The 19119-nt window shown below is 40.7% G+C and overlaps 1 protein-coding gene across 4 annotated transcripts in view; it reads right to left on the reverse strand.

Moving 5' to 3' along the window:
- NTRK2 (neurotrophic receptor tyrosine kinase 2) overlaps window positions 1-19119 on the reverse strand; it is a 265538-nt gene that overhangs the window by 202747 nt on the left and 43672 nt on the right. For all 4 annotated transcript variants that reach the window (XM_074953176.1, XM_074953175.1, XM_074953177.1 and 1 more), the window contains exons 6-9: window positions 13004-13140; window positions 6820-6952; window positions 4997-5296; window positions 1522-1554 (exon numbers count right to left, since the gene is read on the reverse strand). In XM_074953176.1, the coding sequence (XP_074809277.1) occupies window positions 1522-1554; window positions 4997-5296; window positions 6820-6952; window positions 13004-13140 (603 nt within the window). The remainder of the gene's footprint in view (window positions 1-1521; window positions 1555-4996; window positions 5297-6819; window positions 6953-13003; window positions 13141-19119) is intronic.

Raw genomic sequence — 19119 nt, forward strand, 5'->3', positions numbered from 1 at the left:
CCAAATTACAAAAAACACACCTACATTAGTTCCTCCTTGGAAAAAAAGGGAGGAGAAGCTATGCTTTAATATTTCCAAACCAGTTAAAGACAATTTGATGCCCCAATTGCACATTTGCTAAAGTTTAATGACATGGAATGGAATGGAATGGAATCAAAGCAATAACATTTAAATCAGCTTAAGGAAACTTAAGTAATGGGCTATTTCATCCAAATAACCGTAAACTGAGCAGGATCCAACCCCACCTAGAACATAAAGGGTAGTTTGGAAGCACTGCTGAAGATGGACTTTCACACTTAGTGAAATACAACAACGCTATTATATAAAAGTAGCCAACTGTTTTGCAGATTTTTCCCCCAATATTTGGTCCTCAAATTCTTTGTGTTAAAACAAGATTAATCTCCTCCTGATGGTACTTTCTACAACTTAATTGTAGATGGTTAGGACCCAATGCCAACACTATTCATTTGCACAATGGTTACATGTAACTGTTTTTGGTTCATCTTGTAATAGTTTGGCGAGCCATATCAGAAGAGGCTAAAAAACATATTACTATCAGGTTAAAAAAAAATTCTGTAACCTAGGCTAAGGCAATACTTTATTAAGCTTGGATAAAGTTTTCAACAGCACGTAAGTCACACGGACTTTCAATTCATTTTTTTTTTTTTTTTTAAAAAGGTCCCTAATCCATGAAGGACAGCCCAGAGATGTTAGAGAATAACTGCAAGTTTACAAACTGCTCTGCTGTTGCGGTACGGATTGGGTCTTCATCACGGATGGGCTAACACATTTTGTCTAAATCAGCGCCAACTAAAATACCCTGGGTTCAAAAGCATGACTTTCACTCAGATGTTAGCAGGTGCAAGTTCTGACTATACAAGACAGACTGCAGAAAAGGGGAGTAAAAATAGGATGAAAAATGAGCAGAGAGGTGGGATGAAAAACCAATACAGAGACACAGAGGAAAGGAGTAAAGAGGGGAAAAGGAAAAAAAACAAGTTATAGGGGCTCTCACTTGTGCAAATCTCATTTTTAATGGGAATTTTACTCTCTCTGAGATGTAGCATAGGCTTCCCTACAAGCAGTAAAACATGCTTTTTATAAACATTGAATCATCAAAACACTAACTAACTTACAGGAGAAAAGATAATGAACTCAGTCTCCCCCAAAAAACAGAACTTTGAAAGGATCACAAAAACTCCAAATCCAAGAGTCAGGCCACCAATAGCTCTAATCCTCCATCTGGGGATATTTACAACCATTCTATAGCAGTGCATTTATGTTTCTCCTAGTCTGAACCAACAGCAGCAGAGAAAGCAGTAGAAAGCTCTATTTGTATCCATTTATCGTAAAATAATATAAGGCAGGGAAAGAACTATCAAAATAAAGAATATTTGGTTCAGGTTAAAATAATATTTAAGTTTAACTCAGGATAACAGTTCATCTTTCCATTTTTGAATTACTTAATTTGTCATTTCTTTTTTGTACATTTTGAAAAAAAAAGAAAATCAAAATATATACCATAAAGTTCAGGATCCAGGATTGGGCCACTACCTGAACAGGAAAAAGAGAACAGAAAGAGTTTGTAAATATCTTGCAAATGTGCATGAAGAGTAATAGTTTTTAGGAATTCTGTTCAGAGCTAAAAGGTTATTAGCCATAGCAATGATATTATATAATATCAGTTGTCCACAAATTCAAATAACCGAAATACATTGTACAGGCTTTTTATTCAATTACATTTTTAATTATTTTCAGAGACATGCAAAATATCAACATTTGCTTCATATGAAAGATCTGATTGACACCTAGTGCTAACTTGAGTTCTGGCAAAGACAGTTATGGTTCCAGACTGGGCCAAATTCTGCTCTGTTACACGGGTGTAAATGTTACCTCCAGTTAGGATGGCACCTATCTATCTATCTTGGCAAGTAATAAATAAGGAAACTTATGTTAGGCAGCTGAACTAATGACCTTGAACTAGGGTGACCAGATGTCCTGATTTTATAGGGACAGTCCCGATTTTTGGGCCTTTTTCTTATATAGGCTCCTATTACGCCCCACCCCATCTCAATATTTCACACTTGCTGTCTGGTCACCCTACCCTGAACCAACACCTCCTACTTAAATATCACCTCAAATATAGGGATAGTTGGTGGTTCAGAGCTGTATGAGTTTGAATGGCATTGATCCATCAAGCTGGATACATACACATCATAAGATACATCCTGTAGGCAGAGAAGGGTTCAGACGGATTTCTGCTAACTTGCTCACACAAAGATATCTGTGATATATATAGATAGATAGCTATAGATATGAGGCCAGGAACCAAAGCTCCAGATCACAGAAATTGGCCCTTACTATTTAAAACAAAGGTTCTAGTGAAATATGTGGTTCACAGTGATAATTGTGATACCATTAATGTGCTCCAAGTACAAATCAGCTCTCTACCTTTATGCCTGCATTGTCAGCCACGTATCACATGAGACTGTCTGTTCTGCAAAGGGCACAACGTAGGCTGAGAAATTCTTGGAATGGATCTTATCTGCATCATGACTGATACAAGTTTTAAGGTAGAGTATTATGTTGATGATCTCATGCTCGAAAGCGCTTGATGCTTCATTTTTATTTATTTTAATCATTCATTTTAATTTCTATAGTTTATGGGTAGGGTTTTTTTTAATGTGTCTTTGTTTTTAGCTTCAGTGCATTTGCCCATAAATGATGTCAGAGTCACAGAATCAGTTCAAAGCTTGATGAAGATACCTTACCCCATTAAACATCAGGGCTGGCATTTAATTTCTATCATGCAGGCATGGAAATGAACATAATGCCTGGGTGTGGGCCTATCTTCATGCTTCATTGTACAGTATGTTGGACAGACAAAGAAACTACACAGTAACGATATAACTGAAAAAAAGCTTTTTAAGGGCTCCAAAACTTGTGGTTGTGCTTTAGACAGCAACAATAAATTCTATTTTTTACCTTTGACTTTATTTCAGCTTCCAGGGCAGAAGAGCTGGGAGTGTAAAAAGGAGGAACCTAGATCAACTCTGTAGGACCTGCTAAAGCCCAGTGTCACAAATAGCATTCTGTAAAAATCCCATAAAGAAAAACTTTTGGGGAGTCTGCCTGGGTAGATGGCTTCTTCCAGTTAAATTTTAAGACGGGTTTGTAGCCACACATTGCATATGTAGTGATTTTTAAGATAAGCACATCCTGTCTGTGCTTATGATAGTCTCTTCTACAATGTATTTATGAAACTTAGTTTCCTCAGAGAATGGGGTTATGCATACAGAACACAACATGGATTGTCTCTGAGATTTACAACTTAATTATGAATTAAAAACTGAAGGAATAAACAAACACTGTCTGTATAAATGGAAGGATATGTTAAAGTCTGATTTATAATTAAAAATGCCACTACTGGGAAAGGTGGTTTACATTTTTAACCTGAAGGAGAAAATGTGCCAATAAAAAGGCATTTTGTTCAAAGAAAAAATTCACTTTAAGTTCAAAGTAGCCTTGTTAAACTTATTGGGAAAACTGTTTATTCTTCTAAGCGAATGCAGCCAAGTTAATATCACTTTCCATTTTAAACAGTATGTACGTAAAGTGGACTGTTTTATTGAATTGTTATAATGCACTTTTGGAAGCTGCCAGTAGCTGAAACCAGGGTCTGTTCCTGTAACAATTTTATTAAGGAAAGGACTCTAGGGAGAAAAGGGAGGAGAGAAGCTTCTAAGAGCAGCAGGAGTAACTAGAGCTCTCTGTGTCAGTTCTGTATCCACTCCTACTCAAGCCTGGAAGAGAACAGTCATATACCTCATTGTTTCGGTTAAAACAGCTTGCTAGAAGTACTGAATATGGCATGTATTTTCACTAGTGGTAACTTGTAATGAAGGTGAAAGAAATGAAAATCTGGAAGACTAACTAGCCAGCTCCTCTATCACTGTGAAATATTACGTAGGACTGGACATCACTATTTCAACTGACATGTTATTGCTACTAATGTTTAGAGGAAATGAAATGTACACTAGTGCCCAGATTTTCTAACACGAATGTCATGTCACAAAAATGCATGCACATTTGCACACCTGATTCCCCTTTGCAATCAGCATAAGTTTTCATACCAATGGGCAGATAGTTGCCTGCCATTTAGCCACACAATTACTGTACATGTATTTTTGAAGATCTGGGAATAAAGCATCAAACCAAGGCAAACAATACATTTTGTGTAACCTCTCATATCCTGACTCCGCCAAGGATGCAATAAAGAGGATTGATACATAGTGGTTATCAACCTATTTATAATTGTGGGCCACATATGTAGCTCTCTGTATGTTATGTGGCCTGCATCCATACATACTACTTGTATAGCCCTGAGGATGTCACATGGGCTGAAACTGTGTGCTGACTGGGCCCCAAGCAGCTCCCGGGCACAGAACCACTGATATGGAGTGTAGCAAACCACACATAAATGTCCCTCCTGCCTCTTGGTTATTTATTTTCTCTCTTGCTCCCTCTAGTGTCCTAAAGAATGTAGTGGCATCTACTTGCGGTACTGCACTGCAGAATTTTCATTAATCTTCTGTTTTCTCTAGACACTTGTACATGGTCTTATGGATACACAGCTTAGGCCTAGTCCTTCCTAAAGCAGAGCACCCTCGATTCATATCAAACTGGCACTCAACATTTGCAGGATCAGAACATATATGTTGGAAAAAATACTTCAGAAAAATAATTTTTTAAAAATTTTGTCTGGGCATGGAGAAAAGACACAGAGCGGGATTCACGAAAGAGAGCTACTATGAGGCTCACTTCATAAAATCTAATTGAAAAACAAAATTCTTAAATGCAAGGAGATTTTTTTTTAAAAAGCAGTTATCTGTAAACATCTACAACAAATTATTTTAAGAGAAAAATAAACTGGCCCGCAGTACTAACTCTACACAATCATCAAGATGCCATTGCTAATATAGTAAAGATTACTCACCATCTCCAGGCATTGACATGAAATGAGCGTCAACCCTTTTTTCATCTTCTCCATACTCATTCTTCGCCAGTAAGGTATAAGCGCCATTGTTCAAATGGGTAGGGTTGTCCAACTGAAGGCAGCCATGGTATTCACTTTGATTGCTAACATGTATTTTAGTACAGATGTATTCAGACTCATTCAGTATAGCCCCTTCATAGAACCACTGCAATGAGGGTTTGGGGTTCCCTTTCACAGTGAATGGAATGCACCAGTGGTGGTCCGGGGTTGGAGGTTCAATAAATGTGATATTTGGTGCAACTATATTGAAAAGAAGAGTGAATAACATCAGAATATCCTAAACACATTTTTCCCCTCAAATTCTTGAGGGCATTTTTTAAAATCATTAAAGCTAATAAATTGGAAGCTTTGGAAACTACAGCCTTGTGCTTATGAGTGCAGATATACATAAAGGAAGCCATCAGTTGTGTGTGTGAACTGAATTCAGACATGAAATGGACAATACCTCAATAAAGATTCTTTAAAATGAGATGTGTGAACTGGTTCCAATAAAACAAGAACCAACTTTAATAAATCATGCAGGTTCAGTGAAAGGTTTTTTTATTACTCCCTGTTTTTAACCAAAGCACTTAAGTACTATTTTAAAAAGGGTATTTAACAGTTGGCCAGAATCAAGTGTACTGGAAATACATTCAGATAGGCATGAAAACTTTTAGATGATTTTCATCATAGAACCATGGAACAGACTTATTAGTTCATTCACTGAATTCCCCTGCTACTGCAGGATCATTTCCTATAGTAATTTTCTAGTACTTTGTCCAGTCCAGTTTTAAATTGTTACGGGCTTCTACTATTTCCCCTGGGAGGCTATTCCACAGCCTTGTACATTATCTCACTGTCAGGAAGTTTCCTTGATATTCAGACTGAATTTTCCTGTGTTAATTGCATCTAATTACATCTAGTTATATGCCTTTGTATCAATCATATTGGTGCCAATCCAAGATGCCGTGTTTACACCATTCCAGTATTTGTAGCATATATTCTTTCCCTTAGCTATTTCATACCCAATTTGAACTATGAAATCATAAGGAGTTAATCTATAGCTACTTCTCTAACAAAGATTTTTCTCTAATAAGCATGCTCATTTTTAATAAAATGTGGGGGTGATCTGAATGATCAATATCTGAAGCTTGTAAAAACAGCCTACTTAATTCACTTAAGAAAGATTCATATGGGAGCTTACAGTTAAAGGGTCAATGTTTTATCCCCTGTGCCTATCCTCTTCTCCTGGACTTGACAGATAAGTAGATTATTTCAAGGCCAAGGACAAACTAATACGCCTGGGAAAACTAATGTTACAAGCTGATCTTTTTTTAATTTAAAACAAAAAATGTATCAGGGTTATTGCCTTAGATGAAAAGTTTTAAAATCTCAAATTATTAATAACAATTTGACCTCCATCTTTGATGTGTGGGTATTTTTATATGTATACAAAATACACATGCGCCCTTTTCACGTTTACACTGCCATCTGAACATTTTGGACTTCAGAAATTTACTTTTGGGAGTTCAAACTGGAAGTTGATAGGCAGCTATGAGAGCACAGATATGTAAGGGTGCTCCGAGCAGAGTAATAAAGGGACAATACTACACAACAACTGCTGGTTGTGCTGTTCCTCAACATTAAAGGCAATGCTGTTCATACGTTTAGGTGATATTCTTGTTTAAACACCTTGCATGCCCAACAGAAATATATACCCCAAATATTTTGTGCTGATGTAGTTTAGACAGCAGCTGAAATTGTATGCAAGCCTGTTTACGTACAGAACACCACAAGGTCAGCAGAAGCTTGGTCTTCTCCGACAATATTTTCTGCTATACATGAAATCCGTATTCCACTGTCCTTAGATGAAACATTCCTTATGGTTAGGGAAGCAGGATTCTTACTTGTATTACTCTACAAAGAGAAGAAAAAGTATTTGGCTTCAACAAAGTGTAGAACAGGGGTCTCAAACTCAAATGACCACGAGGGCCACATGAGGACTAGTACATTGGCCCGAGGGCCGCACCACTGACCACGCCCCCACTCCACCCCTTCTATGAGGCCCTGTCCCTGCCCCACCTCTTGCCACCCCTTCCCTGCCCCATTCCAACCCCTTCCCCGAAATCCGCACCCCAACTCTGCCCCCTGGGGGTGCAGGGTGCAGCAGGGGACTCAGGGCAGGGGGGCGGGGTGGGCAGGGGGCTCAAGTGCAGGAGGGGTGCGGCGGAGGGCTTAGGGCGGGGGTCAGGGTGCTGCAGGGGGCTCAGGGCAGGGGGTTCGGCTGCAGGAACGGTTCAGGGGGCGGGTCTGGCCTGGTGCACACCGGGGCAGGGCAGGCTCCCTGCCTGCCTGCCCTGCCCCCGCGCCAGTCAGGGAAGCGACAGGGGGTACAGGGGTCTGTGTGTTGCCCTGGCCACTCCTCCAAGTACCTCCCCCAAAGCTCCCATTGGCCGGGAACAGGGAACCTCGGCCAATGGGAGCTTCGGGGGAGGTACCTGGAGGAGCGGCCAGGGCAACACACAGATCCCTGTGCCCCCCCTCCCCCAGGTCCCGGCTGCTTCCCAGAGCGGTGCGGGGGCAAGGCAGGCAGGTGGGGAGCCTGCCCTGCCCCCGGTGCGCACCAGGCCAGAGCCACTCTTGGTAAATGCTGCGGGGGGAGGGTGCAGGGAGCTGGCAGGCTGCAGAAAATAACCTCGCAGGCCGCCGCGTGTTTGAGACCTCTGGTGTAGAACAAGAGAGACACTGGAATTAGAGTCTTTCAGTTACCTTCCGCTTAACCTTATTGCTAGAAAACTGAGTGTTATATTTGCACAACATTCTATTCAACGTTGTAAATCAATGTACTGGGCCTGATTCTGGGGGCCTGTGTTGATTTACACACATATAATGCCACTAAGGAAGATGCTGATACATGCCTTCCTTTGACTTCAATGAGATCACATCAGGAATAAATCAGGCTGGTTGAGTTATACCCCTCAGTAGTACTAGTTGAAGGAAAAAGGGAATATTTCTACTCTGTGCACTGCACAACCTCAATTACTCAAACATTTCAAAACATCCCAAACTTTCAGATAACTAGGGGTGTAAGCCAGAACCCCAAGTGCAGATGTCGAAGTCAACCACTTGGCTCCTCTATTCCCTGTCCTGTAATATCCAGTCCCTCCCTTCATCTGCCCTCCTTCCCTTGCTCCATATGGCCATAGTCTACAATCCTCCCAGCTCCCACTCCCTCACTTTGATGGCTGGCTCGCCTTCCCTCTCTCCAGTCCCCTACCATGGCTCTGGATAACTTCTGTTTCCATGTTGAAAAGGCTGATTCCACTGCCTCTGACTTTCTTTTGTTAACTACTTCATGAAATTTCTAACTTTGGACTCACTTTCCCATTCACCGTCTTATTAACCCCCTAGGCCTGGAGCCAGATCCTGGCTTCAGTGGAGCATTGCACATCTACCCCAGCTGAAGATCCGGCCCCTGATCTTTTCCAGTCTCTCTCTCTCTCTAATTCCTGATCACCACTTGTTTTTCTTCAAATTTATTACTTCTTATCTCCTTTCTTCCACCTCATCATTTACTCCTAAGGTTCATCTCTGCTCTTATTTCCTCTTAATCTTGCTCTCTCTCCTCCTATACGCCTCCCAATCAATGCTTTACTGTTACCTCACTCTGGGCTTTACACCTTTACTCAAGCTGTGGCCTCAGCATGGTCTCTCACACCTTGACTACCAAGTTCCCTCTCTCCTCCCTCAGCTCTCTCTTGAAAGCTTCTTCCTATCTTGAGTCCTTCCTACAGTAAGCTGGTCTCTTCCACCACCTGAACTAAAGCCCATGATTTGTCTTACGTGTGTTTGAGCATAGGCAGATAGAAAAAAAAACCCCACAGTTATTGCCTCAGTGTTTTGTAAAGCACTGTGTACATTTACAGCACTAAAGAAATCATAAAAATCACCATATGCGCTGCAAAATTAAGGTACATTGTGATGAAGTACAAGTAAACTGGCACTCTTAAAACAAAAAAGTTTTGCTTCTGATCTCTTAAATTGGTTTCTTAAAATGACCTCTAGTTTGTGTCTCTGGTCTTTAATTTCATGTTAAATATAAAGGAACCTTTTTTAAAAAAATTAATAAATGAACAGTTAGGACTATTGTTTTAACATCTTAACAACATCCTTTGCTGGGATTCTTCTTAATATGCACTTAAGTGCTGAGCCTGCAATTGAATCTCTACTAAAGGGCTCCAGCACCTGGAGAACCCAATGACTTCAGTGATACTCCCTGAAGTATAAGGATCCGCCCATGAGTGTCACATTTCAAGATCAGGACCTTAAGAGACTGTCTTTTTTACAACACATAGCACAATGGGGCAACAGTAATACAAATAATAACAGTTAATAAGGGTGAAATCCTGGCTTCATTGAAATCAACAGCAAATCTGTTGACTTCAGTGGAGCCAGGATTTCACCCCAAAGCTAGCAATGTAGCTTTACTCTACCCGTGAGCAGCCCCATTGAAGGAATTGGTGCTCAGCAAGTTCAAGGGGGGCATAGATCAACATTCATATTGCACTCCCCATTAGTACCTGGCCCGGGCCCAGGAAGCTAATGATCCAACCAGCAGACCAAATTTGGTGATGAATCCTGGTCATATGCCACATGAGACACATTGCATGTACGCTAAGAAGCAGCAAGTTCAACAGTCCATCCATGGGGATTCAACTGCAGGATCGGGACCTAAGTGCACAGTTAAGAAAACTCCAGTGGCAGTCAATTGGACTATATGCATAAAGTGAAGCACATCGGTTGCTGTTTGCAGGATCAGAGCCATTTTCTGGGATCTTTCTTTATAGGAGAGGAAGGAAAGAAGACAGAGAAGTAGCAGCAGGAGGAGAGCAGAGAACCAGAAACAGACACATGAAGGAGAGGAGAAAAGGAAAACAGAAGAACAAAATATAGAAGGGCAGGGATAGTGGTGAACAGTAAAGGAGTTTAAGAAGGTACTCTGTTAGACTACTGATGAGACTAGTGTTATTCCATAGGTAAGGCTGAAGCTAGCCTTCCATTACAAGGCACTCAAATTTCACAGGCATAAAATTATGCCAAGATAGAATTTTTCTGGAAAGTTTGAAGTAAATTGAAAAAGGCACTTTGAAGATAGGAGAGTTTTTAAAAAATGAGCTGATTTCACTTCTTGAGCATTATCCTACATTTGTTCTGGGGCATAACTCAAAAAAAAAAAAAAAAAAAAAAAAAAAAGGCTTAGCAGAGATTCCCCAGATGTTTTAATCTGTTGGCTTTGGTGAGGACTGGTGCATTTGGCTAGTTTCAGGCAGGTTATTTTAGCTATTAAATTCAGGTTCTCTGTACTTTACAGACCCCCTGTGTTCTTAAATCTGCACAACCCCTAAGGAGATGCTATACATTTTACATAGGTCCATGTATATGACCACAATGGAGGAAGTAACAGAGGGTTGAAGAAACATGGAAGTGGGGGGCCATCTAGGGAAGTAGGAAGAGCCCATGAACAGCTTGCAAGCTCCTCCTATCACCAAGGAATTTGTAAACATTTTTAAGGCAATCTCTGGGAAAGAAGGACACAAGGTTGTAACTATCTAGGAATTACTTACTGGAGGAGGGAAAAAGACATTGTGAGAGGGGAGAGAGGGAGACAGAACCAGCTATGCCAGCCTAACTTTCCTGAGAATACCCTCTAGGGAAATCACTAGCTGTGCTCATAGACCAGGGTGGGCAAACTACAGCCCACAGGCCAGATTGGGCCCACAAACCGTTTTAAGTAGTGCACGAGCTCCTGCTCTGGAACTGGGTGGGGGCCACACCACACGGCTCGGCCCTACTCTGGCTGGGGCGCTGGGTCGGGGGCCTCACCACGCGGCTCCCAGAAGCTGCGGCATGGCCCCACTCTGGCTCCTACGTGCTCCAATGGCCCCCTCCAGCGCTACAATGCGAGCTGCAGGGGCAGTGCCTGTGGAAGGGCAGCGTGCTGAGCCGCCTGGCCGTGCCTCCACATAGAAGCCAGAGAAGGGACATGCCACTGCTTCCGGGAGCCGCTTGAGGTAAGCGCCACTCACAGCCTGCACCCCTGAGCCTCTCTCAATGCCCCAACCCTGATCCCCCTCCCACCCTCCAAACCCCTCAGTCCCAGCTCAGAGCCCCTCCTACCCCTCAAACTCCTCATCCCTAGCCCCACCCCAGAGCCCACACCCCTAACCAGAGCCCTCACACACTCCCACACCCCAACCCCAATTTTGTGAGCATTCATGGCCCGCCATACAATTTCTTTTCCCCGATGTGGCTCTCGAACAAAAAAGTTTGCCCACCCCTCTCATAGACAATCTCTGTTCCCTTTACACTGCAGGACAGGATCTGAAGACCAGGGTCTAACCCTTTGTGTCTAGGGCCATGCACCTCTTAAGGGCCAAAAAAAAAAAATTTAGGCAGTTTGTACCCCAAGGTAGCAGATGACCCCACTTAAAGCCAAAATCATGAACTCCAGAGCACAATGTAAATAAAGTGGATTTAAGCTGTCAGCAGGAATAGGCTGCACACTTGTTAAAGTCCTTATCAATATCTCCTTCATCAGAAGGAGATGCATTGATTAAATCCTATCTTATGCACAATATGAAACATGGACACAGGAGGGTAGGGACATGAGGAACAGTCAGTTATTTGGGTGACCTTGGATAAGCATGTCCATACTTAATTGGTTTTCACTATTTCTTATAGTGTAAAGTTAACATTGACTTTTATGGCTTACACTTGGTTTTTGTTGTTTTATAGAAAAAAAACAAACAAACAAACAAACAAACAAACAAGGTGATTCCCCCACAAAAATAATTCATATTTATAACCACAACCCTGGTATAACCACATTTATGGCCTGTGAATAGTAAATTTACACACACAGCTTTTGTCATCAGACTGTCATTTTCTATATAATGAGTGTTGTGACCATCAAAACTCACTTGACCTTCACTCTCCTGATTCATTTTCGATAGATAGATAATAAGACATAAAATATCATATTGCCTCTATATAAATCCATGGTATGCCCACATCTTGAAAACTACATGCAGATGTAGTATTCAAGAAAATATATATTGGAACTGGAAAAGGTTCAGAAAAGGGCAACAAAAATGATTAGGGCTATGGAACAGCTTCCATTTGAGGAGAGATCAATAAGACAGACTTTTCAGCTTGGAAAAGAGACCACTAAGGGGGGATATGTTAGAGGTCTATAAAATCATGACTGGTGTGGAAAAAGTAAATAAGGAAGTGTTATTTACTCCTTCTCATAAACACAAGAACTAAGGGTCACCAAATGAAATTAATAGGCAGCAGATTTAAAAGAAACAAAAGGAAATATTTCTTCACACAACGCACAGCCACCCTGTGAAACTCTTTGCCAGAGGATGTTGTGAAGACTAAGACTGTAAGAGGGTTCAAAAAAGAACTAGATAAATTAATGGAGGATAGGTCCATCAATGGTTATTAGCCAGGATGGGCAGGGATGGTGTCCCAAGCCTCTATTTGCTGGAAGCTGGGAATGGGTGATTGGGGATGGATCACTTGGTGATTACCTGTTCTGTTCATTCCCTCTGGGGCACCTGGCATTGGCCACTGTCAGAAGACAGGATAGTGAGCTAGATGGACCTTTGGTCTGACCCAGTACAGCTGTTCTTATGTTACCAGGACCCTTCCACAGAACCGTAGCGCTATCAATTATAACTGCAGGCACAGAAACTTAAATAAAAGCCACTTTCTCAAAGAAAGAAATGTTTGTCCCAGAAACACTGTCGATGAAGAATACCTGAGGGAAAAAATGCAAGGTAAACAAATTTGCCATTTTGTATTTTGATTATGAAAAATAATAAGCTTAAGACCAGCCACACAACATTCTTCAGCAGGTATATCCTGTCTCTGGATAGCCAGCTTTTTCAAAGTAAAACTTACCTCATGTTTTGAAACAAGATTAGCAACAACCCAGGATACATTGGGAGATGGCACCCCAGTAGCTTCGCAGTACAGTGTGGTGCTTCTTCCTTCCACAACAGTGAGGTTATAGACACTCAAGTTTGCTGAGGGCAAGCCTGTGACACAAGCAAAAAATATGTAAGCGTTTGTGTTTGTCATAGAGATAGGGTAGATATTCAAATGAGCTGTTCAACTCTTTGACAACAGTCTGTATATAATCGAAAACTCTGCTTACTCAGCTAATCAGAGATTCATTGTGGTTAGATGCTATTTGGTCAAAAAATGCAAAGAGCACATTTGGTACTATGTAAGTGAAGTCCTTAAGTGGTGGTAGGAGTGACTGTGTGTGTTTTCTCCACTCTACCAATCCACCTCCCTAGAAAATTTTAGTTTATTTTCAAGTGCCTTAAGATTTTGAGGTGGGAATCATTTTCAAAAGGTAGAAAGGATATTCAGATGCCTAACTCCAATTGTGCCTTTGAAAAATCTTACCTTCATTCTTGAGGGAAAATAAGATACAACTTACTTTTCTCGTTTGTAGTGGTTGCAATAAAAATCTTCATTTTCCTTTTGCCTAATTAACACTGTGATGGTATTCTTAGCGTACCCTGAGCTATATATACACTAAAGGGAAAAATCTAGCCCACGACATCATGCAGGGTCAGGGGAAAGAGTCCCACAAACAATACAATCGGAGTGGCTCCAGTCCACAAAGAGGTCACACACACGTGAAACCCAGATCTTCAGAGACAAACTGAGTAGGAGGGGCAGGGGCTATGGGCATGTCAAGGGAAGGAAGGGGCAGAGCCAGAGCAGCTCAAACTGTCCAAATCCTCTGCTCCTAAACTGTTTCAGGGCCATTTCTAAAGGTACTTCAGCCACAGGACTGAACTAGCTTCAGGGAAACAGCTACTCTGTGTCATTTGCTAGGAAGCTGCTCTAACTTTTGTCTGGATCAGTCCTGACACAAAGAATCAGGGAGCTGGAACCTGATGCTTCATCCCTTTCACCTGCATTGAGTGGTGCTCTGGTGTAGGAGAGAATCTAGCTCCACAAACCTATTATGGAGGAGATTTTCAGAAGAGTTCAGCTCCCAGAAGCTCCCTTTTAGGCACCCAAATGAAGTGGTCAGGTTTTTGGTAGAGCTCAACACCCAGAACAATGGCAACTGTCAGAACAATAGGAGTTGTCATGTTTTGAGGACTTTTGAAAACCCGAATGCTTCATTTAAGAGCATAAACTGGAGTAGGGCTCTTTTGAAAATATGGTCAGCAGCATATTAGGCCAAAAATCAACTTTTCTTCAGGTACGTGAGAAGTGTATTTTTTCTGTCCTTCAAAACTATATTTGTTTGCATTGAAAATAAGCAGTACGCTGAAAACACGGGAGTTTTGTTATGTGAGATTGTGCCATCATCCCCTATAGAAAGATAACTTTAGCTTTGCCCTCACCACGATGCTCAGCTCAGCAGCAATCTTAGACATGTTTTGTTTGCAATTTATCTCAAATATCCCACACATCAATAGACAGCAGTCCTAGCTATGTATTGTTTTGCAGTGAGATTTCTTTTTCCGCAACAAAGCTTCTATCTATATTTTTTTTAATTAGGGTGGAGCAGATTCCGTCATGCACCTGCAGGTTTACAAGTTTAGCAAGGTGATTTTTTATTATTATTATTATAAAGCCCCATAGTAAGTCCCTTATATCGGATTTGTGTTAATTAGAGCACATTAATATGTTGGCCAAAAATTCAATAGAAACTTGAAATATCACTTGAAGTTGAATTAGTTCAATAAAAATGAAATGAAAAGTAGTAATAGCAAAGGCAGGACAAATTGTTTTCCAGGCACTGATTTCTTGCCTAATAAGATTTGAAATCATCAGGAGTATACAATAACTGCTTAGGCAATTCTGCTAGTGCTTTAAGTAGTACAGTAATATGATTCTGATTATAGGCATCATGGGTTTCTTCTATTATGCTCACTTTGTAAATCATACACTGAAGTTTTGAAACAGAGCTGGATGGCTGTATGCCTTGATGCAGTAATCTGTTAGCGAAGGTGGCCATCTGCTTTTGCTTGCCATGACTTCAAACCTCAGCAGTGTCTGTCACCCAGCCAGGCAGGAAACTAAACTAAATCCTAAGGAACATTTAGATATTAATTATGTTGGATAGGGAACATGGAGGAGAAGTAATGAGATAATTTACCCCATGCAGACACCCTCACACACCAGTTCTTAAAACTATTTGACTCCTGTGGTCATACCTGATTCTGGGAAAGAATTTTAGCCATCAAGGCATTATTGCCCAGCTTCTTCCTAGCAGTATCTTCTCTGGACAAGACCTGCCTGACATCTCTCATGCCAAATTAAAACTACTCAAGGTGTGTCGCTGTTTGAGTTCACAGAGCTTCTAAAACACACAGTTTCATATGAACCCTATCATATAAGCCCTCCCCAAAATCAAAAATCAGTGTTGACTATTTATTGCACTACTTGGATTTCCATTAAAATTTCAAGACGTCTTCTAGTGGTGCTTCTTGGTTGTTGAACTGGGTGTGGAGGACCAAGTAGCATTTTAGCTACTCGCTTACTAAAGCATGATGGCTGTGTGCTCTTTCTAACTTTGCTACTGCTGGCTGAATTTGTATTATTTTATATAAAAAAGTGTGGGATGGCACCACTGTTACTATCATGTGCACTATAAAGAACTTGGGAATTGCCATACATGATCAGTCCTGAGGTACATCTAGTCCAGTATCCTGTCCCTTACAGTGACTGATCAGACTCATGTTTCAGAGGAAGGTTAAAGAACCCACACTAAGCAAATCGGGGATCATCTTCCCCCAGGTCTCATCCTGATCGCTAATTGAGCGAGATTGGTTTAAACCACGAAGCATGAGGTTTAATATCCCTTCCTAAATTCTTGTTAGTATTAATTATGATAATTCTGGATATTCATAATGTCCAATCTTATTCTGAATCTTGCTATACTCTCAGCCTCTACAACTGCCAGTAGCAATAAGTTCCACAGTTTAATTAAACATTATAAGAAAAAAGTATTTCCTTTCATTAGTTCTGAATTTGCCACCTTTTAATTTAATTGAATATCCTCTTTTGGGGGGTTATGAGACACGGATAACAGGAGTTCCTGATCTTTCTTCTCTTGACCATTTTTTATTTTATACAGTTTTATCATGTCCCCTCTAATTAATCCCAACTATTCATACAAAATGATGGGGTCTAAATTAGCTGAGATCTTGGAGTCATTGTGGATAGTTCTCTGAAAACATCTACTCAGTGTGCAGTGGCAATCAAAAAAAAGCTAACAGAATGTTATGACCCATTAAGAAAGGGATAGATAACACAGAAAATGTCATAATGCCACTTTATAAATTCATGGTACACCCACATCTTGAATACTGCATGTAGATCTGGAGGCCCCATCTCAAAAAAGATATATTGAAATTGGAAAAGGTACAGAGGAGGGCAACTGAAATGATTAGGGCTATGGAACAGCTTCCATATGAGGAGAAATTTAAAAAAGATTGGGACTTTTCAGCATGGAAAAGAGACGATTAAGTGAGGATATGATAGAGGTGTATACAATCTTGACTGTGTGGAGAAAGAGAATAAGGAAATATTTATTTACTCCTTCACATAAGACAAGAACTAGGGGTCACCTAATGAAATTAATAGGCAGCAGATTTAAAACAAACAAAAGGAAGTACTTTGTCATACAACACACAGTCAACCTGTCAAAACTCTTTGCCAGGAGATGTTCTGAAGGCCAAAACTACAACAGAGTTCAAAAAAGAACTATGTAAGTTTATGGAGGATAGGTCCATCAGTGGCTATTAGCCAAGATAGGCAGGGATGCAACACTGTGCTCTGAGTATCCCTAGCCTCTGTTCACCAGAAGCTGCGAGTAGACAACAAGGGATGGATCGCTCAATGATTGCCTGTTCTGTTCATTCCCTCTGAAGCACATGGCATTGGCCACTGTCGGAAGACAGGATACTGGGCTAGATGGACCACTGATCTGACCCAGTATGGCCATTCTTATGTTCCTTTCTAAGTTAAACTCTCCCAATCTTTTCAACCTCTCTATGATTTTTTCCAGACCCTTGATCATTCTCCGAACCCCCTCTAATTCTGAAATATCCTTTTTTGAGATGAAGTGACCACTGTCACACACACAGTATTCCAGATGAGGATGTACCATTGAGTAATATAATGGTATTATGTTTTGTCTATTGTTCATCACACCTTTCCTTATGCTTCCTGACATCTCATTTACTTTTCTGACCAGACTTGCACACTGAGCAGAGATTTTCATCCCCATCCCTTTCCTGAGCTAATACAAGGTTCTAAAGTAACTGTAAGGTGCAGGAGTAGTGCAACTTTTTTCCTTTAATGTACATTTATAAACAATTAATTTTGTTTGCCATCATGTTGCCCATTCACCTAGTTTGGTTAAGTCTCTCTGACGTTCCCCACAATCCTCTCTGGTCACAACAAACAGAAGCCACCAAGGCTCTAAAATATCACAGAAAAGAGCCATAAAACTCACCTGAAAAGAAATAGTAAAAGTCTCGCTAGCTTAGGGTTTTGTATAGTGACTACCACTACAGCATCTAAGAACACAGAGAAATTTTCACTACTTTTGTAGTTTTGCTAATTGCCGATAGTAAAACATTACAGGAAGATAAAGAAAGGTAGATTAATACAAACAAGGCTCACTGATGGCAAAATGTTGAAAGTGCTCTATACTATATGATAATTTTTATTAAAATATGGGCCCTGATCCCAAAGATTCTTATACATATGAGAAACGTAATGAATGTGAACAGACCCGTCGAGATTCATGGGATTATTCAGTTTCCTGAAGTTGCTCACATGCAAACACCTTCAGGATCAGGGGTTGCTAAACATAATTTTAAAATACAAAATGTAGAATAAAAAGTGGGATATCTAAATTTTCACTGAATTAGCATAAAGTTACATCATCGTAAACTTTTACTCAGAACTAAGCATACCCTTTCACAGGTCTACATAGTTCTAATTTAATAGATTTCATTTAATAATTAAACTCATTAGTTTTTATTTAAAAACCACACACAGTTTTTCTTTGCCCTTTCTTATCAGTCATACCATGATATATTGTTTCCCTAGAGCAAGTGCTTTGTGCCCAAAAATAGTACAGCATCGGTTATAAAGAACATTAGATTGGACTTCCAAGTTGCATAATTAGAATAATTGTGTAACTTGGAATTATGTAATATGTACATAGTAACTAAGCAATTCTAGCTGTAATACTGTACAGCATATGGAAAAGTTGTCTGTGCAATATATTCAAGGTAATAAAACTTTACTTCAACAGGTAGTTCTTGGATTAGAGGTTGTCAAAAAATACCTTCTATTCATCACGAGCACATTTGGACATATTGACTTCAAGTGAGTTGCACCACTTATGGGAACAGTACTGAGCTCTTCAACCCTATACAAAATCCTTGGATAACAAACCTGAGACACTCATTCGTAAAAGGAATATTTGGCTCCATTAGCGTGCATTTATTACCTGAAGCCACATTACAGAGGGACAGTCAAACTCTGGTGGTACAGTAGAACCTCAGAGTTATGAGCACCTCGGGAATGGAAGTTGTGAGTAACTCTGAACCATAGGTGCTGACCCCGTGGGTACTCCGGGGCTGGAGCACCCATGGAAAAAAAAGATAGTGGGTGCTCAGCACCCACTGGCAGCCCTGCGAATCGGCTCCTGCTCCTGCCCCTCCCCCCAGCACCTCCCACCCACCACGATTGGCTGTTCAGCAGGGGGAAGAGTGAGGACAGGAAGAGGTGGGGGAGGGGCTTGGGGGGAGGGGGTGGAGCCAGGGCTTGGGGCAGAGCTGAGTAAGTCACCGCCTATGCTCTGAACAAAATGTTATCGTTGTTCTTTCAAAAGTTAACAACTAAATATTGACTTAATGCAGCTTTGAAACTTTACTATACAGAAGAAAAATGCTGCTTCCCCCCCACCCCGACCCCTTTTTTTTTTTTAGTAGTTTATGTTTAACATAGTACTGTACTGTACT

The sequence above is a fragment of the Natator depressus genome, chromosome 5 (genome assembly GCF_965152275.1).
Source record: "Natator depressus isolate rNatDep1 chromosome 5, rNatDep2.hap1, whole genome shotgun sequence".
Lineage (NCBI taxonomy): Eukaryota > Metazoa > Chordata > Testudines > Cheloniidae > Natator > Natator depressus.